Source organism: Tachysurus fulvidraco, chromosome 17 (assembly GCF_022655615.1).
Source record: "Tachysurus fulvidraco isolate hzauxx_2018 chromosome 17, HZAU_PFXX_2.0, whole genome shotgun sequence".
NCBI classification, from domain to species: domain Eukaryota; kingdom Metazoa; phylum Chordata; class Actinopteri; order Siluriformes; family Bagridae; genus Tachysurus; species Tachysurus fulvidraco.
The window spans coordinates 11,574,337-11,599,217 of NC_062534.1; the positions used below are offsets into that span (position 1 = coordinate 11,574,337).

General features: G+C 39.4%; 1 protein-coding gene across 3 annotated transcripts in view; it reads right to left on the reverse strand.

Moving 5' to 3' along the window:
- Window positions 1–24,881, reverse strand: part of ebf1a (EBF transcription factor 1a) — a 101,974-nt gene that overhangs the window by 21,457 nt on the left and 55,636 nt on the right. For all 3 annotated transcript variants that reach the window (XM_027135639.2, XM_027135640.2, XM_027135638.2), the window contains exons 7-10: window positions 9,950–10,031; window positions 8,721–8,862; window positions 5,000–5,130; window positions 3,552–3,678 (exon numbers count right to left, since the gene is read on the reverse strand). In XM_027135639.2, the coding sequence (XP_026991440.1) occupies window positions 3,552–3,678; window positions 5,000–5,130; window positions 8,721–8,862; window positions 9,950–10,031 (482 nt within the window). The remainder of the gene's footprint in view (window positions 1–3,551; window positions 3,679–4,999; window positions 5,131–8,720; window positions 8,863–9,949; window positions 10,032–24,881) is intronic.

Below are 24,881 nucleotides of genomic sequence, written 5' to 3' on the forward strand. Positions count from 1 at the left end.
AACAAATATTGGAGATACTGGATATTCACTAATATACAGAGACTTGCTTTCATAGCAGTATCAGTCTCACTTCTCTGGTTTCACTCGTCAGAAGGGGGATAATAAGGTTATGTGTGATGTCATAAATAATAACTCTAACATTGAAACCAAATATTCTGAATCAATATAGAAAAGAATATCCTGGCCATACTATACTGTCTCATTATGTTTACACAATGTAATCAATATAAGAAAATATAAAGCTGGTGCTTTCTGGTGCTGGTGCTTTTATAATCTGCAAATTGAATTTAGTGCCACCTGACCTGACAAATCCTTGAACGAAAGGTACAGAGGTATTAACTGTCCATGATGGTTGGTTTTGGAATTAGAATTGGGGAAACATATGAACAATAAACATATAAATGAACAAGAACCACTGTTTGAAGGATTGTGTGCAATCACTCAGATCAATGCTCATCGAAATTTCATGAAGGCACAGCCAGATCGCTTCATATTTCACAGTAATTACGAAAGGTCTGCAGGGGTAGATTGGCAGGGGAGGAGATACTCAAACTAAAGATAAAAGATAATCTGAATAGCTCTGTCAGGACTGGCTAGTCAAAGCATTAATCTTTTATTAAAATCACACTAATTAACAAAACTTTCAGAGACATTTCCATGGCCAAAACAAATTACTTCTTCATGCAACCTTTGTAACAGTGTAGATCTTATGACTAGCCACTTGCTCTAAATTGTTGGTGGTGAATTGAGTCAGGTGACCAGACTTAGACCTGCTCCAGCTGTATTCCTGATTGACAGAACAGAGAGGCATGCTGGGTAATTGGTCTTTAGCGGAACCTTTTAACAGGCACTTGTGGGCTTTGTACAGAGCTGTTAATGTCGGGGTGGTAATGTTATCTCTTTTCTCTCTCTCTCTCTTTTCCCCAGAGCTCTCTCTCAGGTGTGATCTCATACGCTGTGGATGGGAATCAATAGGCTCAGTGGCAGAGTGTTCGATGCCTGCCTGAATTATTGCTTCATTTTTCTCCCTATATAGATGAGGCCTGTTTTCCCCAACCCACCCCACACCGGGATCAATATCTTACAATCTCATTTTTATCCATTTTTCCATAAAACCAGTGATTGTGTTTGTTTGGAAAAACCGACAATCTAAATAAGGTATGGCTTTAAGGAAGGGGAAAGCATATAGGAGGAACCTGTGGACATAAAATGGATGACTTGTTTTTCTTGATCCTGAGTGTTGGCTGCTGTGAGGCAAATACATTTGTGTGAAATGGCCCACTGACGACTTTATGCCGTAAAGCAAACCAATTTCACTATATCTTTATAGTGACAATTTTCACATCAAACATCAGCAAATTTACTTTGAATGGTTTCCATTGATCAAGGAGCATAGGACCATTTGTCAATTGAATTAAAGAGCCTTATTATTAAAACTGAACATTCACTCACTATATCTCAAATAATACTGGTGGCTAAACAGACTGGACAAAAGCTATCCATCAAATCCTTTGTAATAGAATGATTAGAAGCACACTCATGGTTAGTTAAACTGTTACACACAATTGATTTTGCCTGGAATCATTGTGTTTTTAATCTCATGTACAATAAAATAAAAAATAATCAATTAAACCTAGTAAATATTCCACCAGACATTTTGTCCAGCTCCATTTTCGTCTGGGTCTGGGCCTTTGTTCTTCCTCAGTTTCAGTGAATAATGCTTTCCATAGCCCTCATCATTGGATGGGAATTAAAGAACTTCCCCTAATGTGATCCAGCAGAGTCTTTTTAATATCAGGCTTGATGGGTGCTGTTCAGCCCACTGGCCTGCATACTGAGCAGGGAAGAATTGCTTGCTGAACCTCACAAGCGATTCATCAACACCTCCAATCTATTGGTCGCGCCGAGCGCACACTTGCCTTTTGGGAGATAGTGTTATAACTCTGCCTCCCACTGCATGGAAATGGATGGAAAGCCTTTTTCGACTAATGATTCAAATGTGGCAATCTTGTACAAGGTAATATGCAACCAAACATGGAAATGCATTTTTTGCTGATGGAGTGAGAGAGAGTGGAGAGGAATGATTCAGTCCTCTTATCTGCAGAATGCCATGCAGGAAGCATAATGTACCAAATGGAAAGGGCTTAATTGTTTCTAATGATAATATATTGTAATTGCATGGAACCCTTGGATGTCTAATTGCAGAGCAAAGTGTTGAGAAACTACTTACACAATCACTATACTGTACCTTCTTTATCAGTAGTAAACCTTAAAAGTCTACAAGCAAATAAAAAGACAAATGGTGGTCAAGATTTGTTGGACTATAAGTGAGGCTCAATTATTTCACTTTGCGTATATGGGCTTCCTTTTTACTGCAAACTCTTGTATTGACCAGCATGTGCCAAGAATCTGAGACCCCTGAAATGACATCATCCATTATCTAGAAGGCTTTTGAGAAATCCATTAACAGAGTGGTCTCTGGGTTCATAAGCAAACACAGCAGTTGGTGCCATAATGCAACTGGATCATCTGAAGTCATCACATGCCACTGAATTCTAAAATAATACATTTAATATAAACCCTACAAACAAAATGGAACCAAAGCTGTTTTGTAGTGTGTATATGAAATTCAATTAAAGGTGCTCACAATGAGCATAGCTACTGATCCACTCCATTGTGGTTCTCTGCTGTTCTTCAGGTACAACTCTGCATTTCCGCATAGTCGTGTGGCGTACAAGCATGGCAGCATCGGTGCACCATTGATTTAATTAGGTCTCCATTTCCTCTGGCTGACAGAAGTTGATTAGAGACGCCAGATGTCCCATACGTAATTCTGTTGCCAGCTGCCATGCAGTCCAGCCAATCCTCTATGATTAGTACCCACTGGCAACTGGGCATGGCCAAGGTGCCAATTGGAGCCAGGGGAGAGAAACGGCAGGCTGACGCCCCAAACACTGCACTGCAAACCAAGGGGGCTGCTGGAGATGGGCACCAGACGAAAAAAGAAGAGTCACGTGTTTTATGAAACAGTGTCAAAGTGAGAGAAAATTCAGAAGAGAAATTCCTCCATGTCTGTTCTCTGAAAATACAAATCACTATGGATTATGACTGGTGATTCTTTCTATGTGCTGCTCTATCATTGCAAAAAAAATCATAACAGACTCTCTACTGAAAAAGCAGAGGAACAAAAAAAAGGCTATTGTGAGTATTGTGGTTGCAAAATCCTTCTCTTCATGCTTGGCCATGGGCTTTGGGAATGTACTATGAAGAGAGGCCAAGTTTAGTGCCATAAACCCGATGAGCACTCTCATTCACACACATGAATGCGTAGGCACAGACATAGACGCATGCTGAGCGGACAATGGCCACAGCTGAGCACCCTTTAAATGCATTTATGAAATCTAGTTTTTATACTTATCTCCTGGGTGTTAAAGCTTTAATTACTTTAATTGCAAGTTGCAAATTAACAAACACCCTCTTAACATATTCACAACACACATATTTCTTCCCAATTTATTAAGCACTTTCATGAGACTTTTTTTGTACAGTACCTGTGTAGATGAATCTGCCTGGTGTTCCCTTACAGAACTGTTTGGATTTATAGGACAGAGTGACTTCTACCACCCCAGGGATGTGCCTGGGGGGAGTCTGCACCCGAATGGCATGGGGTGTGATAAGCTGTGAAAAAGAAATTAGAGAAAGAAAGAATCAATGACAAGAATATATAATACTCAGTAAATAACAAATCATTATTATTTCTAAATAATTTACTACTAAAAACCTATTACTTAGACACCACTGGAAATTTTTCCAATAACAGTTCACTCTGTTTTATTAATTATTTAATTATTTAATTTATTCCTCTTAAAACACAGGAATTTGAAAACAACACATTGTACATATAATTTTTATCTTTATTGTTTATTTTTCTTTTTAACGCCCCCAACAATAACAACAAGAATCACAAAAAGGAAATCAGCTTGTCATGCTAAACAGAAACCAGACCGCTGCTCTGAGGAATTTCCTGTGACCAAAAACATATATGAACAGATTAATCTCAGCACTGACACTGGAGATCCTTCCACAAATGTTAAGTTAGCATCTCCATGCAGAAAGCTTCTTATCAATGCTTCTGCTTTGCTTCTTGAAATTAGAATCAATTAAGTCCTGGTGAAGTCAAAGATAATATAATAAACAATAACAGACCTGAACCTGAACCTGTGATTGTTCTTTTTTGAAATAGTTTATTTCCAGCTCTAACTTTTGGACCCCACTGTAGAATAAAACAAACAAGCCATATGAGGAAAGAAAGCACTGCGTCAGCTGTGTGTTTCTAGATCCTGTGCAGTGAAACAGAGGGAGATTCTCTGGTGTGAAATAATTTTCACTCTCACATCACATTCCTCCATATGAATCCTTTTTACTGAAGACACTACTCAGTGGGTGAGTCAGCAGGACAGAGGTAATGTGTCTGGGAGCATTACCAGATTGATAACTGATGTCTTTTTTATTAGAATTAACATATGGAACACTATCAGGCATTGCCATGAGGTTACACACAAGTCACTGCTGATGGGGATGACAAAGCACAATGTAATGAGACTATGTTACTCACAATTACACTGAACTGCATTTCATTTGCTGAATTATTTTTCTTGCCTTTTCTTGATTCCTATTTTCCCTTCATCTTTCTTGCATGCAATGCTGTTTCTGTTATTGAATGTGTAACATGATGTGAGCAGAATGTATTTAGAATTAGATAAATAGACAGCAACAGGCCTGCCAGCTACATTTGCCCCTTAATGATTAGAGGTATTAAAGAGACTTTAGCACCCATAAAAATGTAAAAGTTAAAAGCCAATTATGTCTCAGCTGATTTGTGAGCAATTATATAATAATTAGAGAAACTCAGTTAATGAAAATATGGACAATGGCTTGCATTAAGTGCTGTTTAATAATTATTATGAATAATTAAATGTATTGTGCCAAGAGGACTGACCTCACTCCAGACCAGCATGGTACCAAATATGACCTGCAACCCATCAAAGAAGTTGTCCCCGATGATAATAACAGTGGCCCCTCCTGTGGTCCAGCCCTCACTGGGACTGATGGCTTTAATGCAGGGTGTGGCTGCACTCGCAATGGGACAGAGAGAAAGAGAAAGACAGAGAGTGAGTGTGGACTTCACTTAGATGCTGTACAACATACCAGATACTATTAAAGAAGAACATTTATGTCGGTTTCACTTGGACTGACTGTAGGTCAGATTCAAGACACTATTTTGTCACCAGGGACTTATAAAATAAAATGATTGGAATCAAAGCAAAACCATTTAAACATGAGCCTCCTCCATTCTGATGACAGACACTCTGCTTAACTTGCATGACAAACCATAAAAAAGGGGAAAATATTGTTCATATTACCAATGTCACACATTAAATCCGTGAACTGCCTGTGAAGCATACCAAAAGTCAAAGTAATTGACACATTTCTTGATTATGGGATCAGATTTATGGGGCCCATTTGTAAACTGAGGCTTCAGCAACCTAATGACAACTGACAGAATCATTAAGGCAGTCACATATGATTATTCTGAGGCTGGTCCTTTTAAAACAACCCCATACGCTTCATGACACTATTTTCCGAGTGAAAGATGGCCTGCACTCACCAAGCATCAATTTAAAACTACTCTACATGAAGCTCTAACCTGCTGCTTTCTATATACTCCTGCTCTGATGTAACCAATGACATACCACAGTTAAAGCGCAAAGAGCTCATCACTTTCCATCAAGTATATGATACCAACCTCTGCTGGGTAAACTGTTAACGGTTTTGTTTTCAATCAAAAGTTGTGCAGAAAAGGTGTGAGTGTTGGGAGTGGACAGGAATGTGAGATGAAGACAAGGAGTGTGAAATGCAGGAGAGGACAGGGCTGTATATCTGAAAGCTGATATTCAGAATCATGCTTTGTTTTGGGTCTGGGGATAATTAAAGGAATCTTACGGTCTTTAAAAAAAAAAAATCAGTTCCTTCCTTCTCATATTCTGTCAGTGATCACGTCACAGTAATGACCCTGAAGACCTCCATACCCAAAGGCTGTGAATGCTAATTTGGATGATTATATTTATTAAATATTACCTTGACCCATGCACATAGGGAGGGCCCTGTGTGACTGCTTGTTTTATGACACTCGTGTAAATGTCATGAGATCCCAAGTCTGTACAGGAGTCGAACAAAAGGCCAGCCGCTGCGGGACACACTGGCAAAACAGCAGCAGGCCATCAAAATTCAACACCTTAATAAGCCGCAATTTCATTTCACCATGTTGAACTTTGGCTCACGATCCTGAGCTTGCCATCACACCGAGGGCACTTTATTTGACTAATTACTGCTATTCTAGGTTGGGGGATGGGTGAAGTAAAGATGATGCAAAGAAGACACATATAGGAGAACAAAATGGTGATTTTTGGAGGTGGATGACAGAGTCAGGCAAGACGTGTGTGTGTGTCAGGCTGCTTGCTAGATTTTAGTTCTAGATTTTAGTGTTAGACTGTGCTCAGGGTTGGTACATTCTGCTCTCTGTTGCTACACACATGTGCAGGGTGATTGCAGTTACATGGCATAATTCAATATGGTGGCTGCACTAAACTAGGGTAGATAAAGAGGTACGATGCAGCAATCTGTGATGGTAATCTTGGCTTGGGATGACTCTTTTGCAGTGCTCTGAAATTGTGCATGGATTAACCAGATGGTGTACTGGGAATCCATCTGATAGGATTAAACTTTGCTGCCTTCCATTGCCGCCATCTGTTCCCCTGCGCTGTGTACAGAACGTGTACATGCACACTAACACACTTGAACACACGTGCACATATCCTGAACAGTCACACAGAGTGTTTATTCCTCTGAGTTTGTGGCCTGAAACTGACCACAGCAGCTTTTTCCCCCTTCCCCACACTTTATGTGCCATGGCTTTGGCTCTTGGTGTCCCACCCTGTTTTCACAACCTCCAGCTTAAAGACCTCACTGCACAGACCGCCTCTGAGATGGCAGCCTTGTCACCCAGCAGGGAATGAGAATTACGTTTCCAAATCAATGCAGCACGGCACAAGCTGGCCTGAGCAGTGTGAGTATGAGAAATCACACTGTTTATTGTTTGACCTCTGAATCATGACCAAATTTGAAAGGTTTTACTTAATTAAAACAAGCCTTCAAGTGGAGAGATGACTTTTTGTGGCATCCAGACAAATATACTGTAAGAGGGTAATATGCACCTTTGTCAGAAAGTATACATACTCTAATTGTCAGAGAAACTCAATTAGTTTAGAAAGTCAATTAATATATACTTTTCTTGTATGTTCCTAATCAAGTATATGAAAAATGTATTTTGTTTCAGAAAGATCTTGTCAGATTTCAAAATATCTCCATGAGTTAGAGTTTTCTTAGAGGTTCTTCTCTGGTGCTACGTTCAAACATACAGCGATTCACAGTATCATAAGCAACAGAAACTATTGCCAACTAGATGTTGGTGTGTCTAGCAATATCAGTGAACAGGCCAATGAGGAGAATATAGTTTTTTCCAAGCTTTGCAATATCCAAGGCCAAAGAGTTGAGTGACTGTAACAGTGAAGATTTGATCAAGAACTCTTTTATTGCCAAATATGCATTCTCTATTTTATTGATATTCATTCCTGTTCATTGTAACTTTTATTCCTAAATGATGTGTAGTTGGGAATCAAGAGACACTGCTGTTAACCCGATCTACAATGAGCTCAGTCATGACTGGGAACATAATCATCTCCACAGTGGTGCCTGGAACACTTTCGTCTGTAGGAACACTCAGAGAACTTCCTTCACATGCAGCAATCACTTTACTTCCTCCATGACTGGTTAAGTATGTAATCTGTAGATAATAACATTTATAAACTGGGTATTCCTGTAGCTGCTTTGTGTATGTGTTATGCATGCATGAAGCAGTAGGGGAACCTTAGCGGAATACTTTTAGGCACATCTTGCATTTGCCTGTGAGCAGTTGTTTAACAAAATACAGGAAGCAGTAAAAGACAGAACAGAAAGAACGGTGTTCATATAATGATAAAACAGCTTCTCAAACTCCTTCTTGGTGTTAATCAGATCTAACCAGTGTGACAAAATGTTTTCAGAGAAACAGTGACGTGAATTCTCTAACAAATCAATGGATAGCAAAAAGAGGGCACCGGGAGCTTAGAAAGCTTATAGAGCTTATGTACAGTAGGGCTGTATTCAAATTATACATAAATATAGCTCTAATTAATTAATGACATTGTCCATAAAATCAGACAAAAAATAATGCCACCAGAGGAGACTAATCATAATTTGAGATATTGCTAAAGGATCAAATTTAATTCTGTTTCATTACACATTTAAATTTATGAACTACACTTGGCCATCTTATTGGTTTTAGTTCATGTGATGAGAGACTGTGGGGACCTTATTGTTTTATGCAGTGCTGTTTTCTGGAGTGGCAGGTAGGGTTGCTGAACTTACCTTGCCTCAGGTGGGAATCCAAATATGTACATTTAAGCCTCAATAAGTGAAAGGGAATCTTTTCCCATTTTCCCTTCACATAAGCAAATAAAAAGTTGTAATTTGATTACTATGCAGGGATCTTGATTACCTGAGGTCAGGATGGTTCCTACAATTGTGGGTACTCAAGAACAAGAGGACACCAACATACTCACCATGTTCCAAGTATGAGGGGGTTCCCTCTGAGGGGTCGAGTCTGCGAGCCCTGCGGCCATGTTTAGAGTTGTTGTGTACAAACATGTTATCAGAGACGGCCAGAACATGACCATCCACACTGACCGTTGTAGATACCACCACCTACAGGACGACCAGACATAATAATGCCTCCTAATTTAAAGTACAAATCCCCATTTACTGACTTTACCACTCATATTTACAGGACAGCAACAACTGTTTAGGCTATTTATGGCTCTTTGGAAGCAGAGAACCTTTTATATATATCTTAGCAGCATCAAGAGATTTTATTCTCAAGAGACATGAGGTTTAGACCTAAGCAACCTTGGTTTAGCCAAGCACTGATTTTTTACTTAATTTACTTAATTATTTCGCCTATCCTGTTATTTTATACACTCTTTAACAGGTATTTGCACCACACTATACTTTCTATAGTAATTAATTGATTAACTGGAAACTGATTGGTTACTTCATTCACAGTCTGCAGAAATACAAGTACTCATAAAACATTCTGTATGCCAATAGCACAAACACAATGAGTAATTACAGTCAAGGACTGACATGATCATTAGTGTGCACAGGTTGGAGAGTCAATAACATGTCGATAATATTACATAAAAGCACAACAAGGCAATAAGACCTCAAACTGTGTTACTAAGAAGTTTTAATATATTTTGCAAATCAGGAACACACAATAACAAATAGTGTAAAGCATTTAAACAGTCAAATCAGGAATGTTAATGACAGCTAAATAAATAAGTAAATAAATAAACTAAATATTAGACGTACTGAATCCATGATTCAAATTTTATTCAACTTTGTCGACCCATTTTTTTTACATAATAGTATTTTCTCTTAAACAATCTTTGAAAAACTTCTCTTTTTCAGTTCTTCTAGTCTCTTGGTTGCATAATCTGTATTTAATTAAGCATAAAATATCAACTCTGTATATTTTATTTATGTGTATTCATTTTGCTCACTTTCATGAAGAGTGCCAGAAAATGAATATTCGTTTATGCCAAAAACTGTGTTGAGTCTGGCTGGTTGTATTTTTATAGATGGATGGACAGTAACTGCACCATCAGTGCAACGTACAGTACAGTACAGAATGGGTATCCAATAGACATTTTTTTCCAATGAATAAACATTAATATATAATATTCCTAATGTCCATATGTACACAGTCACAAGATTTAGTGTTAGTTGTTACCTGGAAGCGTCGCATGTCTCTTGGGTTCCCTGCATTCTTTAGACAGTTCTGGTTGCACTTCAGGAAGAACTTTAGGAAAAATCTGAAAAGACACAGAATAACAAAATATATTGTGCCATGGCTGGTGCAATATCATTGCACCGACAGACATCAGTTTCTAATCTATTCTGCATGAGAATCATGGAGTATCAGCTAGGAGAAAACAAGACAAAAGTGTCTTATTTTTAACCAAATTATCAGTAGCCAAATTAAAGAGTTTCTTTTTTTATTTGTTTGTTTGTTTTATGTCAGTCATTATTCAGCCTTGAAAACAGACAAAATAGGAGATTTTGCAGAACCATTTCTTAAATCATTTCACATCATTCTCTATTATTCTCACTTATTTGTCTTTAATTAAACATATTTTTAGGAATATTTTGGCTTTTCTCTTTGTGTTTGTAACAGACCAGTTTTTCCTTGCATGTTACCCATTATCATATTCACTGTTAATTAACTAAGTAGTTTTTCTTTTTCTCTCATTATATGCTTCCCTTTTCCCTTCTACTACTGAACCTTTGTGAACAACCAGTGTGTGTTCATCCACCTGCTGTTTTAAGAAGCACTCAATTATGCCCTATGGCAGAACACAGCCATGGCTCAGTCACATGCCACCACGTGTCCTGTGATTACTAACAATACAGTAGTCTTAACATCTCCAATTTCTTGCACACTAACAACACTTGGTCTTCACACAAACCCAAACATACCTATAAATATTCATACAAACAAGACATGTGTGCATTGCCTTTTCTTTAATATATGCACGTGTGTGTGCTGATGATGTTGTTTTTTGTTGTTTGTGTGTGTGTGTGTGTGTGTGTGTGTGTGTGTGTGTGTGTGTGTGTGTGTGTGTGTGTGTGTGTGTGTGTGTGTGTGTGTGTGTGTGTACTGGCTGGAATTTACAGATTCTAGCCTTTATCTCTGTCTGTCTGATATTGCTGTCATTATATATTCCACACTCGTCTTCTTGCGTCCTTTCATTCTTTTGTCATCTTTTTTTTGAAACATTCATTCCTCTTCCAGTAGCTCTAATGAGCAGAGGGCAGAATGTCAGCATACCTGCACTCACTCATTCAGACAGACAGACAGACACACAAACTATTCAAATAGAGAGATTATTTATTATGAGCATGTGTGCAGGGATTTGCTATTGAAAATGACCTGGCTATGTTTTAGATAAAGTTATCAAGTCACACTGAACTTTAGTTGAATACATTTAATTCAGTTTTATTTTTTTAACACTTTTAATAGCCCTTGTCACAAAGCACATTTTCACCAATCCAAAAGTTGACTTAAATCTCCACTGAAACAGAGGTGAGAGTACCACTGAAATTCCCTGAGAAAACATCAGAAAGAAACCTTGAGAGGTTTCAGAAGGGAAATCATCCTCTTCTGGGTGACAGCAGATTGGAATATAAATCTTTACTCTACAACTAATTACTTTAAAGTCAAACAGTACTAAGGGTGTTCAAAGGATGTGCACAATGAATACATTATGAATACGAGTCCCAGAATAAGGACAGGGAAGCATACATGGAATAAGTTTAAAAGATAATGTAAGCATTAATTACACTGTTAATATTACTTATGGTTTATATAAATAAACTAAACAAATAAAATAAACATTAGTTGGTGTTTGTTCCTTTTAACAAATGCTGTAAATAGTGTTAGTTAATGGAATTTTAATATAAAGCATTGTCAAAGACCTCTATATGATGAATAGGATGGAAATCCATTGTAGTGATGTTGTAATTCATTGATCCATGTGTGTGACAATGTGTGTGTGTGAATGTGTCCACAAAGATAACTAAGCACAGTGCTGTTTAGGTAAACAGATTCTTCCCTGAGGGCTGGCTGTATTAATGCCTGCAGCCTTCTCTGATATCGTTTACTGTAAAGGCTAAACCATGCAGTGTTTCTGTCTGAATCTGAACTGCTGCCGCCTGTCTGAGCTCTCCATGATCTCTCTAGCCATCTCTCACGCTTGCTCTCAGCTGCCCCTGTGTGTCAGTAGCACAGAGAGTGTACCCATTCCTTCTAACACTCAGCTTAACCCCAACACTCGTATCACACACTTGCTCAGTCCTACTAAATCCCCTGCAAAAACCAGGGTGTGTGGACAATAACTTTCCTACACCTTTGTGTCTCATGCTTGCACTGTTCACACACACACACACGCACACGCACACGCACACGCACACGCACACGCACACGCACACGCACACGCACACGCACACGCACACACACACACACACACACACACACGTACACACACTTTATCCTACACTTCAGAAACAAGGAGTGTAATGTGTATATATTATCGATCCCTACAGCACTGGAGAGATCCTTCACATTCACATGTCTTATGTTTATTAAAATACACAAAGTCTGTTTCACAAAAGAAGCAATTGGATGGCAGACTGATTAAGAGCACTCCAATTAGTGGAGGATAAAGTGGGTCCTAGGTTTGGATAACAGGAAAGAGCTGGACAACACAATGTGACCTACTAAACATGTTCCTGTACATGACATATTCATATTTGTGTATAATATCCAGCAAATATATTCTACATAGTAAAATTGACAGCTATGAGAAAGAGAATATCTGGGTATACAAACATGCAAACACAAGAAAGACACAATGAAGAACACATACAGAAAGAGGAATAAGGAAGAAATGACAAGCAGGAGGGCATACGGCTGTAGTCACAGGGGTTAATATAATCCTCAACCCTTGACCTCTGACACAGGATCACATCTGTATGTGCAGAGATGTTGAACTTCACCTCTAATTGCTTTTGATTTTTCCAAGACTGAAACATAAGCATACATCAAAGCAATTTTACACTTTTACACACTTTTTGAGCTAACAAAGTTTTAGCTAAATAAAAGTTTTTGTTGTTGTCCTTCGGCTGCTCCCTGTTTCGGGTCACTACAGCAAATTATCAGATCCACAATATTTTGATTCTGGCATTGGTTATATGCGGAAGCCTTTCCTGACATAACAAAGAAAAGGGACAGGCTTGGGACAGTCACTGAGAGTTAACCCTTCAGTAGCTGAGTTAGTTCTCTGCCCTGGCCAAGGCAATGACAGCGTCGGATCTAGTCACTGGATCTTAAAGTAAAAAACACTAACTACTGATGAGTGGATTGTATCCTGGGTCATGGTCTTCATTCGGTGGATTGTGATACTTTCACCCATGGAGGATGTTGGTGATGTCACTGACTGTCTTTTTTGTGTTTGAAAAATAGAAATATTAGGAAATGAAACTGTGGTGTGGACTGTGTATGAACGCAAAAAACACTTCTTTGACCCATGTATAAAATAACCCTCAGAGTTTCTTAAAGGCACATATAAAAAAAACAATCATTTTTAATTCTAAACCTCATTTACGCTGAGTTACTACTGTCTAGCTGCTTAAATAGCAACCATCATTTCTTAAATTGCTTGCTATAGCTGTGTGGGCTGTGAAGAATGAATGTTAGCAGAGCAGATAGAAAGCATGTGCTAATCTAATGTCAGCACTAAATGCAGCAGTGTGGCATTGGAGCATGTGGCATGTGTGAGTATGGTGTTACCCACACCCTCAGTAAATGAGACCAAGTTGACGGCACTGGCCATCAATTATTCAGAGGCTGAGATGGCAATTATGGCACTGAGCACAACCAGCATGAATATTTTATGAAGGTTAACACAGAGTGAGGGGGATGCAGAGGGAGAGAGAGAGAGAGAGAGAGAGAGAGAGAGAGAGAGAGAGAGAGAGAGAGAGAGAGAGAGAGAGAGAGAGATTTAGTCCTAAGAGACACAGTGTTACCAATTCTCACCATGGAGCGTACTCAACTTGCTACACTCCTATAGCTAGATATCCTTCTTCATGTTCGTGTTCTTAGCCTGCCTGTCTCTTGTCACCTTGCACCACTCTGTCTTTATCTTCATTGGCTGTACTGGTTCACCTAAGAGTGATCTGCATGAAACATCTTAAAGTGTTCCTGATGTAGTTAGGCACCCAGCTCTCCATTACTCCAGTGCTATGGGTATAGCAGGAATGCTGCAGTTGTTTCGAATGTGTCATGCAGGTCGTGGCTAATTGAGTAACAGGACACCATGCTGAAGAGTGATGGCCTAATCTTTGAAGCAACAGTGTCGAAGCTTGCCAGCCACACTGTGCCTCCCTGTCTGCTCCTGGTGACTCTTTGACTTACATATAGTTACTCACTAAAAAAAATAAAAAACAACAACTATTTGCTAACACTTCAAAAATACATGCCACATGTCCTTACCAAGCAGGCCAAGCAGACACAGAACTAAGAACAAAAAAGTAAACAACAGGAAATGATAACATCTAAATGTGATGATAACAAAACTAAATTCATACACACACACACACACACACACACACACACACACACACACACACACACACACACACACACACACACACACACACACACACACGCACGCACGCACGCACGCACGCACGCACACACACACACACACACACACACGCACACACACACACACACACACACACACACACACACACACACACACACACACACACACACACACAGAGAGAACACAGCAATGTGACAGTTACAATGTCTTTCCCTCCCTTCCCCCTTTTGGAAAACAAAAAGCAAGCATGGGGTGCTGACAGCTCAGAAATTGCTTACAATACAGATTTCCGAAAAGATCTACCCCAGGCAAAAAAGTAAAAATATCACTGGCTTGCTTAGCTGGTCTTTCAGATGTCTTACCCCTCCTTCTTAAGCCCCCCTCCTTGCTATGGCTGGATTTCTGCACCGGCCTGCGAGTTTGGTGCCAAATGCAACCCAAGAACTATTTCTATTTCAGAAAAAAAAATATGAAGAGAATTCGCTTATCATAACACATGAGGAAAGGAGCTCTTGCTTAGCTTTCCACAACTGAATGCATGTAACAAATACTTGTTCTGACCAGCTTCACCACAGAGAGAATTTGTACTAGCAAGAGGTCATGCTGTGTTTTCTGTGAAACGTTCTTTAGAATCGCAACAACTGGGAAAGAATCATTTGAATGAAGAATGAAGAATCATTTGAATGACATTTCAGAGAGCCAAGTGTAGGTTAAAGGACTAAAATGCTTAATTAATATTCTGTTTGTAGAAAATAAGATGGCTGCATTTTGATGCAATTCTCAGAACACAGTTTGTAACTTTCAGTTGCACAGCCCTTGAACTGGAAAACTTATTTGCGTGTCTCCATCACGTTACTGTATCCCTCCTCACTGTGTTTTCATGTGATCAATCCACTTCATGTCATTACCTCCTCAAGTGCATTGATTTAAGAGTGTGTATGCGATAGACAAAGATAAAGGAGAACGACATGTTGGGGACAGAAAGAATGCAGAGAGTGAGAGCGATGAGTGAGATTTTACATCAGACAGACAAACTAAACCCTGGAGATGAGTGCAGTGTGGATGAGCGAATTATTTTACATAATAAACACTTCATATTCAGGCTTATAATTGATAGCTGAAGTCAGGCAAGGCAGCGTAGCCACCACATTTGGGCTTTGGGAGCTGTCATTCAGACTCGAGTTGCTGGAGGAAGAGGGATAACGACTGTCATCTGACAACTGCCTTATTTAATTTGAACATTACTGCTAACATTAGTGATTACAAAGCCACTGTGTCCTAAGCAGCCATGTCACAGTGCAGTTTAGTTAATTATTGTGCTTAAAGTAACAGCAGCTGCATGGGTTTGTTATGTTAGGAAATATTTTGGTATGGCAACACACAGTACTGAAGCAAAGATAAGAATGTGATAAGTCAAAGGCTTGGAGGGAGAGAGAGAGAGAGAGAGAGAGAGAGAGAGAGAGAGAGAGAGAGAGAGAGAGAGAGAGAGAGAGAGAGAGAGAGAGAGGAGTGGATTTATCTATTGAAAATCCTGCTTCACAGCTGTTTAAATCTTTGTGCATGTAACATGGTCGACTCAGGCTTAACCTTGGTTGTAATTGTCAAATTAATGATAGATTACAGGGTGCGTTACATGAAGACCCAGCTTTAAAATAACACATGGAAATAAATATGTTTAATCTGAAAATGATCCTAGTATTTGCATGATTACATTCTGGTAGTTCAAGACCTAGCCCTTGTATGGAGATCATAGAGACTGTAGAATAACCTCCCTTTAGTGGACTGTAAACAACTATAAATATGAGGTCTGAAGAAAGCCGTTTTACATAGATTTAAAAAGAAACAGAGAGAGAGAGAGAGAGAGAGAGAGAGAGAGAGAGAGAGAGAGAGAGAGAGAGAGATAGATAGATAGATAGATAGAGAGAGAGAGAGAGAGAGAGAGAGAGAGAGAGAGAGAGAGAGAGAGAGAGAGAGAGAGAGAGAGAGAGAGAAAGAGCTGGAGCACCCTCTTGTATATTTCAGAAGCTGTAGGCAAACACCTCAATAATTCATGGTGTAGAGATTGATTTTTTTTCCTTTGGCGAAAAGCAGCAGATGTGGTGGGGGCTGGGGGGGGGGGGGTAGTGTTTGGGGGTGTTGGCGCTAAAGAGTGTGGGATGATGGGGAGGACAACACTGGGGGTTAGCAGTTAGAGAAATCATTATCTTGACCACTTATTGTGTGAACAATGGAGCTTTAAAGTGTTCTTTCAAATTACCCCAAAGGGCAGAATCACACTCTCTTACCTTGGAAAATGGCTAATTTATGTTTGTAAAACAATCCTAATTGATCTTTCTTTCACTTGAGTGGAACAGAGCAATGAGTAGTGAGTGCAACAAGAAAAGGGTGAAGCTGTAAGATGCTCACAGTCAGAGGACGTAGGGGAATAATGATTAGGAATACAAGGCAAATGATCACCAGTGAGGGTTAAGCTTGCGAATCTGCTTAGCAAAAAAAAAAAAAAAAAAAAACACATCTAAATTTAAAAAATACAAATATGCACCTTGATATAAAATCCAGAGACAATATATTTACTGTACAAGGACCAAGAAATGATGGTGCCAAAGAAACAACAATTGAGAGTGAGCAAGATGGAGAGAGGGAGGAGAAAGTTGGCGAGTCGTCCTGCGTGTCTGTCTGATCGAGTCAGCTCTGTGTGCCTGTGATGTGATGGCAGGTGAGGCTTTGTGCATGAGGGACATCCTTTTGTCATTGCGCATACTCACAAATAATTCATTCCTTCAGAGTGGAAGGAGAAGTGTATTGACATGTACCACTTCTACTTTCTTTCACCTGTCTCTTTCAGACAGGACGCAAAGAACACAGAGACCTTTTCACAGAAAACAAGTAGGCACCAGAGCTCTCTTTCTACTACTACTGACCTAATTAAAGTGGCGAATCTCTCACTTCTCCTCTCCTTTCTCAAAAGGTAAAGAGACATAAATAATCCTTGTCATAACCTACAGTCTGAGACTGATGCTTCGCCATTTCTTTTTTCCCTAGTAAACTGCAGCATTTGTACAAAGCAGAAGAGTTTGCCTGGTGAGTTTTAAATGTCACAGAGATAGCAGCCAACCCTTAAACAGAAGACTGGAAGCACTCTGCTAGGTGCAGATGACGAAATGCCAGGGTACCATCAGCTGCCTTGTTAGAATTTAATGTACACTTAGCCTCAATCCACAACCACAACTTTTCTTCATCTTATTTCTAATGAAAAATGAATACAATGTTATTAAATGATATTTGATATTAAATGATTTTATTTTTCATTAACACAGCTGGAACGTTTGTGAAGTCAGAAACATTATATTTTTTGAAGCATTTCTATAAGAGTCCTGGAGAAATTGTCTTAAAGGTCAAAACATAAAAATCCTGTAGGACCACAGCTATAGAATTTTTTAATGGGATCCCTTTCTGATCTAAATGAGAACCCAATCTGATAGTTTTAAGAATCTTAAAGCTGCACTTTTCCACTGTCTTTATGTTTTACTAAACAAATAGTGTTTGACAGTGTTGTCTTGCAATTTGAGTGAACTTTCTGTAGACATTGTAGAGAGAATATCAAGTTATGCTGCACGCTGATCAACCTGCACTAACATCAGGAACAACACGAGAGGGTTGAATAGCAGTTGAATAGTTTTGTTTTGGGTAATTACTTCTTTTATGTTTGAAAAACTATGCCACCACAAACATGTCTGGCATGTATAGTATGTTACTTTAAACACAACATAAACATAAAAATATAACTTGCAATAAAATGAAAGCTGAGTCCAATACAATTTTTAAAATTAAACTGAATATCTAATAGCATTTTTAGGAAGGGAACTGTACAATATCAGGTCAGTATCAGATTTTTGCCAACATTACATTTATGTTTATGTCATTTGATGTCATTTGGTGACATTTAATTTTATACAGTAAAAGGGCCCAGCAGTGGCTGCTTGGTGGTCCTGGGATTTAAACTCACAATCAGTATCGCAATGTCTTAACCACTGAGCTAGCACTAAATAACACTTCAGGTTAGGAGTGAAAAAGAAAACCTTTTTCTAAAGGAAAAAGAACATATTGTTTAAATTTGTATGATATGATGCTTTCTCTAATACCACATACTACTGACTAGAATTAATCTAGAAATGACAACTGAAGTAAAAATAAGGCAAAAAGACAGTAAAGGATGCTGAGAGAATGACAGGGAGAGCAATGTGTTTGTTGTTGCAGCTGTGTACATCAGTGTGAGTTGGAGTGTCTCTCTCGCCTGCTAATCGTCTCCCCGATAATTTATTATTTAAATTATATTAGGCAACGAGGTGCAGTCAAGCGGATGTGGTACAAAACTGCGGCATATTGATTTTAACAGCGTGCTGTCTCCAGTGATTTGTGGCAGCTCACGGCTGTCTGCGAGTGACAGTCTCGGGATCACAGGGACAGGATGCCACGACGCCACATGCTAATGTGCACTTTAAACATTTAGCAGTAGGAGGTGCTGTAATTGCTTTGACAGCAGACAGGTGACCAACATAGTGTAACCTCTTCTCTTCTCTTCTCTTCTCTTCTCTTCTCTTCTCTTCTCTTCTCTTCTCTTCTCTTCTCTTCTCTTCTCTTACAGAAAAAAACTGTTGGTCTCTTCCTCCTCTCTCATGGAACAAGATGATAACCCTCTTCATGCTTTAATACAATGTGTAATTAGCTGTAGAGGATGGTCATTAGAAGAAATGCTTCATCACATGCACAGAGGAGTTGTGCTGCGGCTGTGATGATGCCATCACCTTTTCATTAGTGTTTTCGTTAACTACTAGTTCCAGGCTGTTTTGGAGTTAGCGTCATTAGCCCGGAAGTGCTGGAGATATTAGTACAGCAAATTGGTACGTCTTTCTATTGGGTTACAGTGCAAAACATTCTTCCTTCATAAAATGAGAGGTGAGCTTTATTAAATTAGCCTCCAAAGCTCATGGAGTAAATGGCTGCAAAATGAGTGGAGTCTGGGTTCTATGCCTTTCAGCACAAATTTACCAAAATGATTATATACCCTGGCCGGCAATGCAGCCATATTTTAATAATCTCACTTTCTTGCTTTCATTAAATTAAAATAGGGATTATGTGTCACTTTGGTACAATTAAACACACAATCAACCCCCACAAAAAGATGAAAACATCAGAGCAATAATATGCTTTAAGTAATCCCTGTAGCAACCAAAATTATTATACCGGATATAATAAACAGCTTGATAATTGCCAGTGTTTCCGTATGCTCAGTTTGATAATTCTGATCTATGATAAAAGCCATCAGCACAATGAAGTTCTGCAAAGCAAATGGGAGAACAAACCTCTGCAATAAAAGAAAATGAAGAATATTTTATATGACTGATGATGGAACAAGACAAAAATTAAAGAATGTAATAGTATAAAATGTGGCTTAGACAAGTCATCTGGAGTTTATTGGATAACACGATCACAAACAGCTTGGATAATTGTACGTTTTGCTTGGACTTAACCACATTATTCTTGTGCAGTATCAGAAGAGCAGTATTAAGTCCAGCACCTGTGTGTCAGTTTGATGGAACCACAAAATGGCATGCTTAGATTTGGCCCGTAAATACACTCTAAAGTGATGACATGCCACATTACACACAAAAATTCTGACACATAAAGAGTATTATAAATGATAAAAATACAACTTAAATGTATGTACGTACGTACGTATGTATGTATGTATGTATGTATGTACTGTATGTATGTACTGTATGTATGCATGTATGCATGTTTATACACAAGAATAGAATCTTAGCGACATTGCTTACCTTTTTTATATAAAGTTATGATTTACATTAAAGTGATTGATGTGATAATTACATCAAGGACTATTCTCTACTAAAAATAAAGCCAAACAATGTGAGTAGTAAATGGATTAAAAGCATGGGAATTTCTCAGGACAGAAAACACAAGCCTAAGAAGCACATGCACATCATCACTCAGCTGTCCACAGGTCCAGCACCAGACACTGACTGACCTCAGGGGAGGCTTCTAATTCAAACCACACACTCCTCTTGCAGTCCATCTCCTCCACCACTATAGCTATCTCCAACTGATCTTCCTCTCTGGTAAAGTATGTCTTTAGCAATATTTCATAGCCTGTGTCTCATTACAATGGCCACCAATAGTACATCCCTCCAGCAGCTGTCATATCCCTTGTACATCCCTATTTTCTTTCTCAGCCCCCCTGCTTCTATGTAGGTATGTATGCAAAAAACTATCTGGCAACATCAGAGTACTGAACTATGCACAACTGATTAGCATGATCTGAATAGGAAAGCCCAGTAAATCTGCATGAGATTGTGTAAATCAGCTCTGAATTTACTTAACATTCCTTACATAAATTTACATTTACAGCATTTATTAGACGCCCTTATCCAGAGCGACTTACATTTTTATACAACTGAGCAATTGAGGGTTAAGGGCCTTGCTCAGGGGCCCAGCAGTGGCAGCAGGAATCGAACTTACAACCTTCCGATTGGTAGCCCAACACCTTAACCACTAAATTATTGGGTAAAACCTTCTACATTGTAACATTTCTTTCTAAATTAATTTCATTATATACTTCGTATGATCACAGCACTAAATAAAAAAGCATTTCTTTTCTTAATTTATTTGCTTATATGCTATAAATTATGTTAATGACAAATAAGTTGGCATTTTTCTCTAAATTATTGTAATTAATCTTAAGATCTATTATTAAAATTAATCTTAAAGGTATTAATAGAGCATGTCTTGTCACCCAGGCAGTGTGCTGTTTAAAGAGCTTATCTGATCCATATTAATGGCACTTGAAGAATGGAGTTAACCTGAACGAGCCATCCCTCTCACCTCTCAATTAAAAGCTCTTATACACACGCACATACGGACACTGAAGCGGTGCTTCATCTCTATTAGCCAGGAGGCATTAGCTGGACTCTTTCATTATCCAATCAGACGGTGGTTTCTTTTTGCATCTTTTCTTCTGTCTATTTCCTTTCGGTTCCTTTCTGACGGGCTGTATAAATAGCTAGGGAAGGATGAAGTCATTCCTCAAGCACTACTGGCAGGGGCTTTCATTATTTACACTATTTACTTGGGGAGGGCCGAGTCACGGCACACCGTGAGATTTATCCGCCTGAGAAATGGGTTCCACCATGTAGATCATCCTCTGAACAAAAGCGACATGTCTGCTTGTTGTGCTGCACCACTAATTCGCTTCATGAAGTGTGTAATACAGACTTTTCCGGCAATCGTTGGGCTTGGGGGGGGGGGGGGCTTCATTTGTCTTTGGATTTATTAAACTAATATATAACAATCTTCTTCTCGCTCACAACCACAGCATACAACCAGAGAGACCCAGAGCGAAGCCTGAGGGAGAGCGAAAAGGACAGAGACACAGAGAGAGATACAGGTTGCTGTGTAGTGAAAGGCCTGGGGCTGTCTGTAGATTTAGGAGAGAAATCAAGCAACCAAAAGCCTGGCTGCAATTTGACCCTGAGGACTAACATTCACACTCTATAACATGAGGCCTGACAATGCTATTTCTTTCATTTTGTCCTTTATTTTTGAGAACTTTAAATATTAAGTACAGTATATAGTGCATTTAATTTTTAGTAAATGGATTAAAAGCATGGGAATTTCTCAGGACAGAAAACACAAGCCTAAGAAGCACATGCACATCATCACTCAGCTGTCCACAGGTCCAGCATCAGACGCTGACTGACCTCAGGGGAGGCTTCTAATTCAAACCACACACTCCTCTTGCAGTCCATCTCCTCCACCACTATAGCTATCTCCAACTGATCTTCTTATCTGGTAAAGTATGTCTTTAGCAATATTTCAGAGCCTGTGTCTCATTACAATGGCCACCAATAGTAGTACATCCCTCCAGTAGCTGTCATATCCCTTCTTTATCATTGGATACTGTTTGTTTACACTTTTCTCCCATACACCATGCTCTCCTGCTTCTGGTCCTGTGCTCCTAAAAAAAAAACCAGAGAAAGGAAGCTGCTACCTGCGAGCATGGCATGTCGGCTATGCATCACTGACACTTCATCTCAGCCTGACTCCCTTGTTTCCATGCTGACTCCTTCCCCCATTGCTGGCATGTTATTGAAGGAGATTTATGAGGTGGAGTCCCGTGCCAGGCTGACCCCTGGGGGCCACGCCATCAGCAGTGGAAACCCATTAATAACCTTCGGTCTCAGCTCAGATTCCCACTCTGAGCTCCACACAAACGCCACTCAAGATCCAGCCATATGACAATAGCCGAGACTGGCAGAGTAGATGGAGTTGTGGCCGCTAGAGCCTGGCATGTGCGCCCGAGCTCCAGCCGAGCAGCTCCACATAGCCACTGAATGTGATGGATGGGAAGAGGCAGATGCTATCTGAGCCAAGGCCATCTGTAAGGGCTCAATATAACAGTGGGGTCACTGAACGAATAAAAAAAAATCAAGTGAGAAAGAGAGAGAGATAAAATCCCAGAGAAAAGACACAAGTGTGATAAAGTGCAACAGACACGCTAAGCTGAGTTTGATCAAATGTGTGCACTGTCATACACTGCAGAACATTAACTACATTACTGTGGCATGTGAGAGAACATCTACTGTACACACATCATGCACACTGGTGATGTTAACACGACTTTTAAATCAAGAACTAAAATCCAGAAATAGCATCAGACAAGTAAATATGAGATAAAACTTTTCTAGGAGTTCTTCGAGGAAATTTCTGTTATCATACTTCACGTTGAGTCTGTGGTCCTGCTGCAGAGAGTGTGCCTGTGACATTTTAGAGAGGAAACACCTCTATAGTGGCCCATACCAATTTAAAGTGCAATGTATTATTCAACCACAACATCTCATTGTGCTGAAAAATTTATCAGCACACACTCTCCGCCTAGTCCTGCACCATGACTGGTAATTCCACGCCACCTTGTCTTTAAATATTTCTCAGAACAAATGGATATGCATGCTAGTACAGCTCATGCTCTTGTCTCCATCCAGGCAGGGGCTGTATGTGGGAAAGTGTGAGTCTACCACCAAGTCAGGTAACAAGTGTGAAAAAAATTAGGTACAGTTTAAATTGGAGGCCTAGTTTCCTCTTTAAAACCCGTGTCCCTATATTTCTTCTAATATTTTATGCTCATTCAACGATCATACAAGAAATATTTGAAATATTTGAAATCTCTAATTTGTCTCCAAGCACAGAGCTCACCCACATTCACCCACATGTATTCTTTTCTTCTGGTTAACCAGAGTGATGAAATTGAGCCGGGGTCGCAGAGGGGCAAGCCTGACATGATAGTAGACCAGGAAAGGGAAAGGCTAGGAAACCGAAAACAATATTATGACAACTAGATTATGGGAAATGCACAGCTGAGAGTGAAATGTCTCCATGTGTGTTTCTGTGTGTGTGGAGTGGGATGTTAACCATATGTAGTAATAAATAAAAGGGCTGTCAGAATGATGGACATGCTTGGCAGGCATGGCTGATTGAAACACTTCCTCCCGAAAGCCACCCCCATAAATCTGAGCCAGACAGAGTGATGACAGTCACGGGACTCACACTGGGCCTTTCACAGCTGTGTGTGCCACCATGGCAATGAGTTCTGGCCAACTGCATATGCATACACCCAAAAATGGTCCATTCCCACCTTTTACCCTGTAGGGATAAGCGATGACGGATGTCTCTGTCACTGGCCTGCCTTTAAGTGACATTAAGCAGCCGTTGTTTCAACATCATTACAAACAAAAATACCCTAGCAGCAGCATTTATACTGACATAAACATAAACAGCTACTGCATGTCCAGTCTCAAACAGTCCAGCACACAAAGACACACATGGGGCAGAGGTCAAATACAAACCTAGCTAAGAAGTTGACCTCGAGTGAGGAATCTAATAATGCTTTTATTGCTGTGGGACTCGGCTAACAAAGAGAACCAGCTGCGTGAAATCTGTTCAATTTTGTGTGTTTTGAGCAATGGCAATAAGGGGATGCAGTTTTTTTTCACTGGGGAATGATGTATAGACATCCACTTCGACTAAACATATACAGAATTAGGAGGACATACTGTTAGCTATATATAACTTGACAGAAGGCACCAGAGCACAGAAGGGCAAATTGTTCGAGGTGTTATGTAAAAATGATGTCTTCATTTTGTTTTTCTGCATTCATTGAGTATAAGCAACATTTAAACGCAAGAAAGTAAAATAACAAACTGCAGTTTAAAAGACAATATGATGCCAAAAAATACTAGGAACAAATTGACTCAATGTCTCAGTAGCTTAAAAAAGAGAAAAGAAGACATGCAGTGTTCTTGTACTTCATGTTTATCACATTACTGACACACACACACGCACACGCGCGCGCACACACACACACACACACACACACACACACACACACACACACACACACACACACACACACTAAAGTCTGCATTT